Genomic DNA, 15,674 nt, shown 5'->3' with positions numbered 1-15,674 from the left:
GGATATCCAATTACCTACTTGACTTACGGTCAGTGTCCTATAGGCATCTCCATCATAACAGATCCAAATCTGCCCTCCTGCTCTTCTCCGCCCCCTCCCCAACTATTCTATCCACAGCCTTCTCCAGCTCAGTGGATGGCAGCTCCAGCTTTCCAGTCATCTTTGCCTTTTCTTTGTCGTGCCATGTATCTAGTCCATCAGAAAAACGTATTGGTTAGTTCTGCCCTCAGTTTATATCCAGAGTCCGCCTCCTGCTCACCACACCCCCAACGGCATTTTGGTCCAGCCACAATGTCTTTCATGTGGATTGCTGCGGTTGTCTGACTTCTCCCTGCCCTGACTCACCTCTAGTCGGCTTTCAACACAGCAGCCACATGAATCTTTTAAAATGTAAGTCAGAGCCTGTCAGTCATCTGCTCAAAACCGACAGCGTCTCCCCCTTTCTCTCGGAATAAAAGCCAAAGTCCTTACAATGGCTTACAAGGTCCTGTGTGATCCAGCTTTTTATATACCATAAAATTCACTTAGTAGGTCTGTCTGTCTGTCTTCCCCTGCGAGAATTGAAGCTCCCTGGGAGAAGACCTTCAATTCGCTGATGTTGTCCAAGTGCCTGAACAGTGCCTAGCATGTAGCATGCACTGGAGTGTTTGTTGAATGAGTAGTGTGACTCATCTGTAAGAGTGTTGTATCTGGGATTAAAATTTTGAGATCCATATTCTTATTTCTGTTCTGAGATTATGTTGCTTATAGATTCTAAATTTACTTTTTTTAAAAAAATCTAAACTTTCTTAGTTTATGTTATGCAATTAAAATTGGAAGCATTTTAAAAGTTTGATATCATTTGAAATTATCCATCCTCAGAGTATGGCTTAGGGAAGTAAAAATTTTCTCCCTTTGCTGTTGCAAAAGCCCTGCTTTACTTCCAATGTCATGTGCATTCCAGTTAAGAGACCGCACAAATGTGGGGCCTGGCTTCAGTGCAGACACTTCACGCTTTTGGTTAACTTTTCCAGAAAAAGCCTGAATTAGTAGCATCCTGAGGACCTGTTTCCATCTTTGGCCTCCATGTGACATTTGACACCAAGTACTACCCCCTTCCTGAAACTCGTCCCAGGCTTCACTGGAAAACTTTTCCTGGTTCTCATCCTACCTCTCTGGTCACACTGGTCACTCTTTCTTAGTTACCTTTGGTGACTTAGCTTTTTTGCCTGTAAGTGTTTGTGTTACCCAAGGTTCTGCCCCTTTCTCCCTGCACACAGTCCTTGGGATGTTGTTCGTTCGTGGCTTTACCACCTATATATGGACTAATACTAAGTTTTCTCCTGAGTGGTAGAGCTGGTTTTCTGACTGCCTCCTGGGTCTCTCCTAGATGTCCATAGGCATCGAAAATTCCACCACATGCCCTAAACCAGACTCATCTGAATTTCTGCAAACGTGTTTCTCCTAACTTTCTTTATTAGAGCCTGGCACCAGCTGGTGCCCAGGCTGAAATTCTTGTGCTTTTCTCATTAAGTCTTGGGTGTATTGATTTTTGTGTGGTCCCTTTGTCTTGCTTTTATGCTTTCTGACATATAGTACTGTTTGAAAGAAATTATTTTTTAAAATGTTATCTATCGTTAGCACTTTTCTAAAAGACCACCGTTTCTTGGAGGGCAGGAAAGCAAAACAAATATGTTTAAGCAACATTTTATAAAATGTAAGGCTTTTAAGAGATTGTTTCTAAGATTTGTTAATTTCTCAAGCTTCAAATGTATCAGCAATTTTGAAGAAAAACTCTTGTGTTGTGCTTTTGTATTAATTGTTTTTCTATAGTTAGAGGTAGTTCTTGTATTACACTAATTATTATTAGGTACTTAAGAGGTAAAATCCATACAGTTCTAACCTCTGACTCTCTCGATAGCTCTTCCTGCTGCTGCTGGTCTGTGTGATGACCATGTGGGCTGTTGGATACATACTGGACTTCAATTCAGACTCTTGGCTTTTGAAAGGATGTCTTCTGGTAGCATTGTTTTTTCTGACATCTTTGTTTCCAAGGTGTGTATATTAGACTTTGCAAGGCTGGTTATTGTATTTCCAATTTGATTGCTTATTTTTACTGTTGATTAGCTGGAATCACAGATTTTTATTGAGCTATGAATGTTACTTACCACATGGAAACGTGCTCAGTGTTGGTGGGAGAGGGCCTTTGGTGGCGTATGACTTGGCTTAAAGCAAATTGGTCAACCCAGTAATTTGACTGAATTGACAATTGGTGGAAAATAAATATTTAGCTCACTTTTTGAATTGTTAATTATGGTGGATAATGGGAAGATTTTTGTAACTGTTTTGCATCTTGAAGCATTTTTACCCATTTTTCAGAAATTTTGCTTTTTCCTTTACTAAATCTAAATGCATTTTTAGCTAGTTATTTTTGATCAGTGTTTTTTAGATGAAACAACCTAATTAAATCATAGGAGGTTATGAAATAGTAATTTTGGTATAGTTCTCTTTTTAGGAAAACATTTATCCATGATTATATGTAGTCACAGGCTAAGAGTTAGATTGCCTGTTCAAGTCAAAGCTTTACCACGTCACAGTGTAACCTTGAACAAGTTGCTTTACCTGTCTGTGCCTCAATGTCTTCATCTATAAAGTAATTTATAATTGTGACAGTGTCTGCCTCATCGTTCATACATATCCAGTGGTTAGAACCGTGGCTGACACACAGTGCTCAGTAATCATGTCACACCCCAGTCTCTTCTTCTCATTTCCCTTTCTCAGTAAAATGGCATCCAATTCCTCATGTGAGTAATGAGTGTCATCCTTGGATTACTGTCATCCATGCTTCTTCCCTTCTGTTCACTTCCCACGTCTAGCCCTTCCTGCTTTCCCTCCAGGTGGTATGCTCTCTCCATCTCCTTACCTGGCCCCTAGACCCCAGACCCTGGCCCAGCCTCCTCCCTGGCGTCCTGGCTTCAGCACTTGTCCCGCTGTAATTCATCCCCAATTGTACCAGGGTGGTCTCTTAAAAGGCAGATCAGTCTCTGTCGTTTCTGCCTGCTTAAAGGCCCCCTCCATGGGCTTTTCCTTATACTCAGAATAAAATCCCAGCTCCCTGCTTATGAGGTGGATGTAATTCATTCTCTCCCCTCCGGCTTCGTGGTTTTCCTCTCTTTCCCTCACCGCTCTCCAGCCTTCTTTCTGTTTCTGGAACACACTACCCTCACTCACTCCGCCGGGGCTCGGCTCTTGCCTGTGTCCCCGTGTGCAGGGTCTGATACGCATCCTTGTGTGTCTGGTGGCAGCGCTCAGGCCTCAGTCCCAGTGCCGCCTCCTTAGTAAGGCCGTTCCGGTGAACTCAGTGGCATCACCCCGCTCTGCTTTCTTCGTGGCACAGTGCCGCTGCGTCCTGGAGTGCGAGGCCCGGACGAGCAGGACGCTGTCGCTCCCGGTGAACATTTTCATCCACTGAATGAAAGAAGAAGGTGGTGGTGATGATCCAGAGAACAGGATCTCGAAGGAAATGCAGCGTTGCTCCTTCAGGCTGTGATCATGTGTGTTTCTGTGCTCTTCTTTCGCCTGCCAGCAATTTCTGGAATGCACTGCTTTTGTCATAAGAAAAAACAGAGTATTAGAGGAATCTTACCACTTGGTCACTCAAAGCAGGACAGTTGGCTGGAAATGATTTAGAATTTAAGACTAGAGTAAAAGCTCAAATTTCTGAAAAATAGCAAAATGCCTGAAGTTGTCACTATGCAGAAAACTTGTAACTTAGAGATATTCATTCATTTTCCACTAATTGGATTGACTCAGTCTCCAAATAAATTTCAGGCCAAATCACCAGGAATCATAATCATCACTTTTTTGGAGTTTTTTCCTAGAGAGAAAGCAAAGGCTGGCAATATCTACCCACCTAGGGTAGGGGCATTTGAGATTTTTTTGATTTAGTAGAAACCCATGTTATAAAAAATTGATATGAAATTGTTTCTGATGACTGAGTCGAGGGCTTCCTCCTGCTAGGCTTGGCACACGGCCACATTCAGACGGGAGACAAATGCATATGGCAGTTTCATTCACACTGCTTTTGAGTCTCCCACACTCCTCGAGAGTCCCAGTTTCATGGGGGTAAGCAGCTGCAAACTTCTACAGTTGTTAGGCTCCAGGGCGGTTGCTTATTGACCCAGGCGCTGTGTGACGCCCATCAGAAGGAGACGGGTCTGGGTAGCAGGCTCTTAGAAATAGGTGGTTCGCTGCTGCCTTCCGTCAGACCCGTTTCCACTGCAGCGTCTCAGCCAGGTCGTGCCCTGGAGAAGGCGTGGGCTTCTTTTGGCCTCTTCTGGCAGCATATTGGGTGCCTGAAGTTTGGGATCTTTAGTTCTTCTCAGATATTACTTGAGCTTAATTATCCTTATGATCTTGATAGCTTTTTTAAACCCTTTTCATATCCATCATCAACCATTGTTTTTCCCTGGTATAAATTTTAAAATAGATCCAAATAAACTATATTCATGTGTAGATTTACTATATTGTTTAATGTAAAAGACAGGTTTTTTTCTTTTGAAGGTACAATGTTAAGCATTTGAATAAGTTATATGTGGACTTCCAAGTTGCTTGTTACCCAAGCGAGGTGGTTACTGTTCTGATGACAGTGCCACCTGTAGCCTTAATGCATCTCTTTAGGTAGAGTGTCTGCTTCTCAAGCTGGTGGGAGAGCAAGGTGCATCTGTGTGTTTCAGAAACAGACGGCCCGCCTCTGCAGGAGAGCTTGTTAAATGTGCAGGTGAATCTCTAAGGATTAGAGTCTCTGCATTTTGGAGTTTTGGAGATATGATGTGCCAGAAAAAGAAGTACAAATAGGATATATCTCAACAGAAATAAAAATGGTTCATCAAAAATGTAAACTTATATAAAGGAATGAAGTGATGTGGAAGTTAGTTATAAGAACTAGAACCTTCACTTCTTGAGGATCTGTGCTTTAGTTTTCTGTGTGTGAAGTGGGCACGTAACTGTTACCACGTGGAAAGTGCACGCTGTTGTAGTTATTTAAGGGAATTTAGAACTAAAGTTCTAAATATGAATCATGTTTGTTTTTTACTAATATCTTACATTTATCCTTTTTTCTTTCAGGTTCTTGGTTGGATATAAGAGCCTTGTTTACTTTCCAACAGTCTTTCTGCTAAGTTCCATTTTTTGGATATTTGTGACTTGGTTCATCTTCTTCCTTCCTGATATCCTTCAAGCTTAAATTTAGATGCATATCGTATCTCATTTTGCCTTAAAAACTACTAATGCGGGGCTGGCCCCGTGGCTGAGTGGTTAAGTTCTCGTGCTCCGCTGCAGGTGGCCCAGTGTTTCATTGGTTTGAATCCTGGGCGCGGACATGGCGCTACTCATCAAACCACGCTGAGGCACCATCCCACATGCCACAACTAGAAGGACCCACAACGAAGAATATACAACTATGTACCGGGGGGGTTTGGGGAAAAAAAGGAAAAAATTAAATCTTTAAAAAAAAGAAAAAAAAAAAATCTACTAATGCCATTGTTAGAAATTTAGATATGAGAAGAGATCCAGGCAATGCAACTCATGTTTGAGTTTAATGATTCTGGTTCATTTAATGATTCTGGTTGAAGATGTTTAGTGTTAAAAATCTTCTTGATTCTAGAGATAATCTCGGAGCTCACTATGGAAACAGTCCATGTCAAGTATTTATCGCTCATAGGAAGGAAACAGCAGGATGACTTATTGTCTTACTTGGACTTGTGGAAGTTTGTTGTATCGCCTTGAGATTCCCTTCAAGGTCGGATAGTCCTTTTCACGTGGTCAGCAGTTATAGATGGTTCATAAATCTTCTGGGTACCAGATGGGCTGTGTGGCGGGGATGTTGGGGAAATGTGTCCTCCTCAGCAATGGTCAATGCAGTGTTACTAACCACGGCAGTGGTTCTCAATCCACAGTAAAGAGAAATTTACATTGCCACCCAAAACATATGTGAAAAAGGTTTCATAAAACAATACTCCTGCTATGTGCTTTACTCTGGTGTTTTGTTATTTACCCTATTCTAGTTCCTTGTTTAAAGATGCTGGTCACAGCCCACTTAATTCTTCGTGGCCTGCTAATGGATGCAGCCCATGGTTTTTATTTTTTTAAAAACAGCTCATCTAAGGCATGGGTTTATCACTTGAGGAGCAGGGCCCAGGCCAAGTCCAGCTTAGGGGTGTGTTTTGCTCTTAGTGTTGGTCAAGTCCAGGCACCCGGAAGTGGGGAGAGGAGGTACATCTTGGTTTATCCTATTTATAGCTCCCATTAGGAGGGAGGCATTGTCTCTGATTTTCCATCTTCCCTCCTCTTCCCAGGCTCCCTTCGCCCCTTGCAAGGACCCTCGGAAGCCATCATAGCCTTGCCTTCCTTACTGAGTAGGAGAAGAAGGAATGTGGTGGAGAGAAGGGGACCTTTAAGCACATTCCTTTAACTTCTATATTATTTCTCTTTCTGATAATGGCTTTTTTGAAAAGAAAGAATAGTGTTTATGGGAGAGAGAACACACTCAATTCAAGCATATTTTTTCATAAGAATAAATGTAAAGAGAGAGGCATGTGAGTTCTGAGAGTACATACATCTACCTTCATTATAGCACGTTTTTACTTTAATGATCCTTTTTAATTCTGAGCATTATCTTGCATATTTTTCTGATTCCTTTATCTAAATGAGGTCATTTGATTTTTTTAAAGAGTTGACTACATTTAACCTTTGTCTCCTAATTACTGATTTGGGAGCAGATTTTTAAGCACTAGTCTTATTACCACCACTTAATGAAGGCTTAGATGATATCATTATGTGATATAAAAATATTTTAATTTATAAGTGACCATGAGTGCATAAAATAACAGTACAGTAAAAACCAAAATCCCTTGTAAGAGTCCGAAGGCTGGTGAATTCTAGGGTGATGACATGATGCTGAGAAGGGGTGGCTGCTGTTTTTGTTTACCAACCCACGTGGCTGTGGAGTAAATGCAGATTTTATTTATTTATTTATTTTTTGTGAGGAGGTTTGGCCCTGAGCTAACATCTGTTGCCAGTCTTCCTCTGTTTTATGGGGGATGCTGCCACAGTGTGGCTTGACAAGCGGTGCTAGCTCCACGCCCAGGATCTGAACCAGCAAACCCCACACCACCAAAGTGGAGCGTGCAAACTTAACCACTATGTGACTGGGCTGGCCCCAACGGTTTTTATTTTTTATTTTTTTACTGAGGAAGATTTGCTCTGAGCTAACTTCTGCTGCCAGTCTTCTCTTTTTATCTGTGAGCCACTGCCACAGCCTCCACTGACAGATGAGAGGTATAGATCTGTGCCTGGGAACCAGACCTGGGCTGCTGAAGTGGTGCATGCCGAACTTAACCACTAGGCTGCTGGGGCTGTCCCAGTCCAGTTTTTAGATGGTGTTCCTTGGTGAATTTTTAAAATTTGAACAACTCACAGTATTTCCAATTTTGCACAAAAGGTGAGATCGTTTTTATATTGAATTATTTCAAATTTGCAGAATCAATACTAACTAAAGTGTAACTCCACTGTAGTTTGAAAACCTCAGTTACAGAACTTAGTATTCAGTTGAATTTAACTATAAACTGTTCGATATTTGTGAAGATGCCATTATATTAGAAGAACTGATTTCTGTAGCTAGACAGAATCTTGAGATGCTGGAGTTGACAGGTGAGATAGTTAACTCACATAAAGCCATTTGGCCCAGGCACCCGTGGGTCTGCTGCTGGCAAGGACATTGTCGGTTAGTAGATGGCACACTTTGCCGTCAGATCAGTGTTTTCCACAGCGAATGTTAATGCTGTTTGAAGTGCGCTGTCTGTGGACTGAGGTGCTGCCCTGTAAAGACCCATCCTGAGTATTTAGACTAGTCTTGTCTCTGTGCCAAGGTCTGGTTCCCAGGTGTCTGGGTGGCATGGGACCCCGCAGCCACCTTGTCCGTCATGGGAAGAGGTTCTGGGGCCCTGTGGAAAGAGTATGGTCTTTGGAGTTAGAAGGAGTTGGAGTTTTGGCTCTTTTTCTTACTGGTTATGGACCGTTGGGAGTTATTTAATTTCACCGTCTCAGTTTTCCTGCAAATCGGGGGTAAAAGTACCAAGCTCATGCGGTGGCTGCAAGGCTTACTACGCTGTAATGTCTCTAAGGTGCTGACCACGGTTCTCAACTGCATAATCGGCATTCTGTAAATAATACGTATTGTTATTACTAATTACTCTTGTGCCTGAATCTGTGTGGAAGGCTGCATGTTGAAGTTCACGTTAAGGACAACTGTGGTTTAGCTTCTCAATCAGTTTCTTTTGCTGCATTGTTTATATTCAGCAGGTAATGTGTTTGGCATTCGTGAGGTGGGATTGAGTGAAAGAGACAGGACTTTACTGATGATTTTGGAGGTAAGATTAAGACTCAGGGAAGAAATGGTGAGCCTCTGAATGTGTCATCTGTGATTCTGACTAGCGAACCCAGTTAAATTTAAGAGGGATGAATACATGCAAAGTCCTGTTTCAGAGAATCCACGTGTACACGTACATGTTGTGGTGAGAATGACGGAGCTTCAGGTCAAGTGAAAAAGAACAGGAACTTTGAAGGCTCGGTCTGGGTAGTGACGCAGCTGTCAAGGAAGCCAGTGTGCTCTCCAGTAGCAGGATGAGGATCTGAGTCTCCAAGCAGAGGACGTCACTGTCGTCTGCACTGTGAGAACACGCCTGAAGTGTGTTTGCTCTCTTTTCAATGCTGTTCTTTTAAAAGAGAGTGACAAATGGGAGCACGAACAGAGGGCCATGACCAGGCAACTGTTGAATAAGCAACAGTGTTGTCGCTTACCCTGGAGATGGGAGCACTGCCTTTTAATTTCAAGTGTTTGGAAGTCTATCATTTGGAAGCCAATGCATTGATGGAACGGGTCCTCCGTGAAAGTTGATTGCACAGGTGAGGAATAAGCTTCTGTCGGGTGGACGTGAAGGACAGCTGCAGTGCAGATCCACGGGGTAGAGCCCAAGGCTCTGCAGAACCCAAACCAGTTAGTCCAGATTACAGAAAGGCAAATTCTAGCTCCCTGTGGAGACTTTTCAACTGCCAAAGGGTCACAAGCCAGCTGGGGAGGTTGATGTGTCTGTAAATAGCCATCGTCTCAGGTCTGAGTGCCATAGAGTAAGCTTTCTTAGGTCCAGAGAAGGGAGGGAGTCCTCTGTAGGGATCAGGAAAGACCTGCCAGGGGAGGGGGAATCCAAGTGAGGTCTGGGAGGTGGGTAGGACTTGGACCTCCTGAAAGTGTCGTTGTGAAGTAGATGGTGAAGTGGGGAGCGTTTGGGGTCAGTGAACCACACGAGGCAAGGCATGTTTGCTTTTACGCGAGGGGACGTAGTGGAATTCCCTTCCCTTGGAGGGAGAGTCCAGCGATCCTCCTGGGACTGGTTTTGAAGGTTATTCAGAGCAGGAGCCCAACGTCCAGTCAGCGCAGTGCGCGGCATCATCACGTGATTCAGCCTGACATTAGTGTGAGAATGTGTCGTGTGTGCGGATCAGGATTTTATGGGGGAAAATATGATGCGGTTCTTTAACAAAAGGTCTTGACCTATGTACTCCTTAATAGTGTTCTTCCTAATTCATTCTAACTAAGCTTTATTCATCAAAATTCAGTTTCACACAGCTTTTCTGGACCCCGTCTGTTTCTTAAAGCCAGGCCCATCTGCAGATAAACTGAGTAACTAAACCAACAAGATTTGTTGCCGTCTACCTGAACCAGATGGGGTTGTGCTGGTTTTCGTGGGATGGAGCAGCGCTCCTCAAACTGTAATGTGCGTGTGGATCCCCTAGGGATCTTGTTAAATTCCAGAGTCTGGTTCTGCAGGTCTGGAGTGAGGTCTTTCTGACAGGGTCCCAGGGAAAGCCATTGCTGTGGGTCCATGGACCACACTTTGGAGAGCAAGGGTTTAGCATCTAATTCATGGCCACCTTTTCCACTCTTAAGTTTGGCAGAAGACATCTTGGCAACACCTTGCAAATTAGCATGTCAATGATGACTTGAGCTGGGCGGGGAGAACGGGTTTACTCCTGGTGGTTGGTTTGTTCCTGCACGTTCATTTCTCTTTCTCTGGAGCATATTTTTACTTTTCATACAAAGAATTTGTAGCACTTCAAAAGCATTTCAAAGTGGGTAATGTTTATCCTTGAAACACTTATCTTCATTTATCCATAATGTCTGCTTTCCCAATTAGCGTTTGATTTATAATCACTTTGCAGGGAGAAGCGTTTCTTTTGTTTGTTTCTAAATTGATTCTTCCTAATACAGTTACAAGGATTAGTTACTAAACTTTCCAGTAGGAAATTTTTGCAAGCATTTATCTAATATTAGGGAAATATTTTTAGTTGGAATCTCTGAACTGAGTGGCTTGTGTCTTTAAATGATTTTGTTAAAATGACCAGAAATAATTTTTTTAGAAGGTCACAGGAGAGCCACGGTTACACCATTAGAGATTAATTTATTTGGATCTTAAATGTTTTTCAGTCTTTGGGATGTTTGTTCTTCGTATATTGCAACTATTGCTATCAATATTTCATATGACTTTCAACTAATGAGGAGGAATTAATTATTGGTCAACTATGAGCAAGGTGCGGTAGGGTTAGAACGTAGGATAGGGCCAGGGATGTGAGTACGTAAGGGAAGGTGAGGCTAGGACGCAGAGGAGGGAGAGTCTTAGGCGCCAGTGATGAAACTTGCTTACATGAAATTATGCTGTAATTATTATGTATGTAATTATTATGTATGTATTATGTATGTAATTACTCTTAGTGGGAGTCGGATCCGTTCCTTAACTTGGCTTTGACATCTAGCAGGCACCCCTTTCTATTTCGCTTTCATCCTCAGTATAGGAGCCTTCCTCTACTTTTTCTACAAGACTTGGGCAACCGATCCAGGCTTCACTAAGGCTTCTGAAGAAGAGAGGAAAACGGTGAGCCTTCTTTGTGATGTGACTGGTGGTGTTTGTGGGAGGGTATGTGAGCTTCAGCGTTCAGAGGGTCCTAGCCACGCTGGTTTCTGTCATGGCTGCATCTCTAGTGCCTGGCGCCTAATAGATGCCGCGTAAACGTGGAATGATTACGTCAGCAAAGGAGAGTTCTCCACTCATACTTTTCCGTTTATTTTATGAAAGTTTTAAGAAATATTTTTATTTTCTTTTAAAGTAATACCCCACCAAGACTTGGTCAGATGTAATTTCTGCTAGCAGACCGGACCTCCTGCTGCTTTATAGTAACTGTTAGATGATTGTTTAGCTTAAACCCGCCCGCCCCCGATTTAACACAGGGAGGGTGACTGAGGATCAGATGCCCTTTCTCCTCCTCAGATGTGGGTTGTCAGATATGTGGCGTGTCTTCCATTGCTCATGAATATTTAGCAGTTGGGGGGAGTTGTTGTCTTTGTTACCTAACGCCAGTGTTCCTGAAAGAGCCCTTGTGCTTACAACTGTCAGTTCTGATGTGTACTGGTGGTTTTTGTTTCTTTCTTATGAGTGTATGTGTGTGTATGTATTTTTCTCCAGATTATAACTGGGAAATGATTGCCATTCATGGAGACAAGAGTGGGTGTAACTTTTATGCATTCTCATTTATTGGCTATGGTTGAAAGTGCAGCCTTGAAAAGTCACATTATTTGTAGCGCAGAATGATCTGGTGGCAAGTCTTCCAAATTGCTTTTCTAGCTGCCTCAGTTGGAGAGACAGCTGTGAGCATGGTCCCTAACTGGGCAGCATGCGCTCCCCAGGAAAGCGTAAATGCGAGATCAAACTTCCTGTCTTTCAGAACATCATCACCCTCGCGGAGACGGGCTGTCTGGACTTCAGAACATTTTGTACATCATGTCTTGTGAGTGAGTCTTTTCTTTATGATTTTTTTCCCATAGTTCAAGCAAATTCTTGGTTACATTGCTCATGTAAGCACTTGTCAAACCTTCCTGGTATATTTATACACCTTTGTTTTCACCAGCTTCTCATTTTGCATTACTGCCAGAGCAATTTTCTGCCTTGGACATATTGGAGGCATGATGTTTGTAATCTGTTGCAGTAGCCTGTGGTTCAATCTGTGTGTTTTGTTTGCTTTTTCCGGCCACGAGGGGTGTGTTAACACTAACTGGGAGTCAGAGGCTTGTGATGACCATAGAAGCCACTGAGTGAAACCTCGCATTTTGTAATTGAGGAATCATGGCCTAAAGGGAAGAAGTGACTTTCCCCAAGTTATTGGCAGACCAGAAATGTGACTCGGGTTTCCTTTCTCTTATTCCAGTGCTCATTCTGCTGTCTGGTACTCTCATTTCCCCTTAGTCAGTGTCAGGAGGCTCTGAATTCAAATCCCCTTTAGTGATGGCCTAATTAAAATAGACGTATGGAAGGAAGTGTTCCTAAGGCATTCCAGAACCTCCGTGTGAATTGATGATCTATTTAGGATTATTTGTGCCGTTGTCTTTACGATTTGGGAATAAAATTTTGCTTGTGATTTGTTACCACTTTGAAACCCTGATTTTTGCTTAGGCATCTCTTAATTGCCCACTTAGGTAAGGAAGCCGTTGAGGTCACTCCATTGCCATGTGTGCAACTCCTGTGTGGCTCGATATGATCAACACTGCCTGTGGACGGGACGGTGCGTAGGTGAGAGACTGACTTTTTCAGTTACCACTGTGAAGTAACACTTATTTCATTATGTGTGAGACTCATGAGATAAGTGGAAGAGTATCTAAGGGGTCCATTTTGTAGCTCTTCCTTGTCAGAGAATCATCTCTGTGGTCTAACACTTTTGGCAAACTGTCGATGTTGATGATAAATGTCGTTTGTATGATATATTGTATAGCATTGTCAGACACTTTCGTATGTAGTATCCTGTTTGATCATCAGAGCACACCTATGAGGCTGCTATTATTATCTCCATTTTAGAGTTAAAAAAAATATGCAAGGTAAGATTACTTGCTTGAGGTCACTTTAATGGTATTAGTCTTCTACTCCAAATACCGTGCTCTGACCACGTTTCATGGCTTGTTTCTGTTGTCCTCCTTCTCCGCTTGCCTCCTTCCAAGCTCACGTAGGAGCTGGAACCAGAGGCAGCGGAGGTCTGGGAATTGCCTTCCACCTGGGGCATGTTCCTTCTCCTGATCCCTCTGAGCTGTCATGGTAAACGGCAGGGATTTGTTAGGAGGGACTTTGGAGGAACCGTGGTCACTGGAGAGGCTGTGCTTTCCTAATCTTGATGAGCAGAAGGCTGCCTCAGCGCAGGCAGGTTTCCTGGGTGCCTTTTGATGTTCTCTACTCTTCTTAGAGAACAGGCAAAGAGAGAATTGCTGGGCTCCCAAGCTTTGTGGATGCCATCCCACCGTAAAGATGAGATGATTGGCATCGTTACAGGCAGCTTTGAATGGCAGTGGAAAAACAATAGCGATGAGTCCAAATATTTTCATCACACTGCATTTAACGTAGAGTTTTCACGTGCATCACCCTGTTTGGTGGCCACAGGCCCATGAAGTAGACAAAAGGGAAATTACCCCCCTATTACAAGTGGGAGCACTGGATCAGAGAAGTTAAACAAAGTACCTGTATTCACACGAATGTCATTCATGCACCTCGGGCTCCTGACTCTAGGAGGTGCTCCTCTCTCTGCTGGGCTTTGTGGCCTCAGGAGAAGGTGGGAGTGTGGCGGTACCTGAGGAGCTTTTGTGTCATTAACATCGAAACGCTCCGACTCCAGCATCCAGAGGGCAGCGCACACAGCAGTGGGGCTTGGTTGCTGGGTGCTTCACCCCTTCCTCGCTGGTGTAGACCTTTCTCGGGCTGCAGTGTTCCCCTCTTTGGCTGTGTCCAATCTCCTGCAATGTAGCTATTTAGTGCTGGCCCTCGGATTTGTTGTCTCTGTTCCCCTGATCAGGGCAAGACTTGCTGTCCAGAAGTGGTACTTACATAAACTCATTACAGGAAGGAAGGATGAGACAGGTGTGATTTGCCCAAAATCCTGCCCGCTTCCCTCCCTCCCACACAATAAGGGCCAACCTAGAGCTGTGTGTGCTTATTAAGCTTTGTGCTATTCAAAAAAGTGTCTTTTAGGTAAGTAATGAATTAAGGTTAGTTTGGTTAATGTGGACAGTTGACCACGACATATCAGAGCTCTTTGCTTTTGCTTTAATGGTATTTAAAAGCAAAGCAACAGGTTCTCTCTTTTTCACTTTGCTGAAGGCTTTTGACAGGAAAGTGGTTAATAAGGTCTTGAGCTGGCAGATCGTTGGAAGAAAGTTTTAAATATGTTGTTCTTCTTTTTGATGTAGGTTTTGGCAACCATCACTATTACGTATTCTTCTTACTTTTCCTTTCCGTCGTGTGTGACTGGATGATGTATGAGTCTTTCATCTGTAAGTATACATTTTTCCTACAGCAAGCTCATGCCCCCACCTATGGAGCGTTTACCCTGTAAACTCTCGTATATCACATTCTGGCTGGGTGCCTGTAAGCCCTACCCTTACTACACACGAAGCAGATGCCTCTAAAACTCTCCCAGCGTTGGGAAGCTGCCGGAAATGCTAGAAGAGGGTAATCGTCAGTACTTTGGAAGAGACTGTACTCTAAGGTGACCTCGATAAATTTGAGAAGTGGTCAAAAAGACAAATTCAGTTAAGGCAAGTGCAGATTGACCCCCCCCCAGTGAAGTGAGGAAAAAATCAACTGTTCGAATACAAAGCAAGGGAATTGGTAAGTAAATAAAACGGGAAAAGAAAGGTTGAGTGGAGAGGTTGGGGGAGAGGGGAGGTCATCACAGTAGTTGAGGAACAAAACCCTGAAAGCACATGCCATTTGATAAATATCAAATCACAACTTAGAACTGCTGGGAAAACTGTCCCAGTCATTGAAAGGGTGGAAAGAATAACTTGGAAGAAAACATTAGGTTACTTATTCTGCATCCCTGAGAGAGGAAAATCGCTCTTCAGTAGCAGTGTAAAGGGCGTCTGGAGGCCTCCCGTGTCACATCCAGCTGTTCCAAGCGGATTGACTAAGAAGAACAGAGTTTAAATTGAAGCAAGAAGGATTTAGGTTAGCTCTTGGGGCCGGCCCAGTGGTGTAGTGGTTAAGTTCACGTGTTCCACTTTGGCGGCCCGGGGTTCACCGGTTTGGATCCTGGGTGCGAACCTACGCACCACTTATCAAACCATGCTGTGGCGGCATGCCACATACAAAATAGAGGAAGATGGGCACAGATGTTAGCTCAGGGCCAATCTTCCTCAAAAAAAAAAGAAAAGAAGGATTTTGGTTAGCTCTTTTTTTTTTTTTGAGGAAGCTAACACCTGCCACCAACCCTCCTCTTTTTGCTGGGCAAGACTGGCCCTGAGCTAACATCCGTGCCCATCTTCCTCTACTTTCTACATGGGATGCCTGCCACAGCATGGCTTGCCAAGTGGTTCGAAGCTCCGCACCCAGGATCTGAACTAGCAAACCGCAAGCCGCCGGAGCAGAACGTGCGCACTTAACCGCTGCGCCACCGGCCCACCCGTTGGTTAGTGCTTAGGAATTGCATGACTTTGCTTTTCAAACCTTGGAATAGGTTACCTAATTGGAAAAACTTAGAGTGCTTGTAGTTTGTTTATTTTGACTTTAATTGTTTCTGTTTGTTACTTACTTATGTGAAGGCTTTAG

At 43.4% G+C, this 15,674-nt stretch overlaps 1 protein-coding gene across 2 annotated transcripts in view; it reads left to right on the top strand.

Annotated features, from left to right (window-relative positions):
- ZDHHC13 (zinc finger DHHC-type palmitoyltransferase 13) overlaps nt 1-15,674 on the top strand; it is a 46,645-nt gene that overhangs the window by 22,410 nt on the left and 8,561 nt on the right. For both annotated transcript variants that reach the window (XM_046685214.1, XM_046685215.1), the window contains exons 9-14: nt 1,901-2,034; nt 5,107-5,207; nt 10,843-10,967; nt 11,815-11,877; nt 12,563-12,656; nt 14,315-14,398. In XM_046685214.1, the coding sequence (XP_046541170.1) occupies nt 1,901-2,034; nt 5,107-5,207; nt 10,843-10,967; nt 11,815-11,877; nt 12,563-12,656; nt 14,315-14,398 (601 nt within the window). The remainder of the gene's footprint in view (nt 1-1,900; nt 2,035-5,106; nt 5,208-10,842; nt 10,968-11,814; nt 11,878-12,562; nt 12,657-14,314; nt 14,399-15,674) is intronic.

This window comes from Equus quagga, chromosome 14, assembly GCF_021613505.1.
Source record: "Equus quagga isolate Etosha38 chromosome 14, UCLA_HA_Equagga_1.0, whole genome shotgun sequence".
Classification (NCBI taxonomy): Eukaryota; Metazoa; Chordata; class Mammalia; order Perissodactyla; family Equidae; genus Equus; species Equus quagga.
The sequence above is the reverse complement of the archived record's forward strand: the minus strand, read 5'-3'. Positions and strand labels throughout refer to the sequence as shown.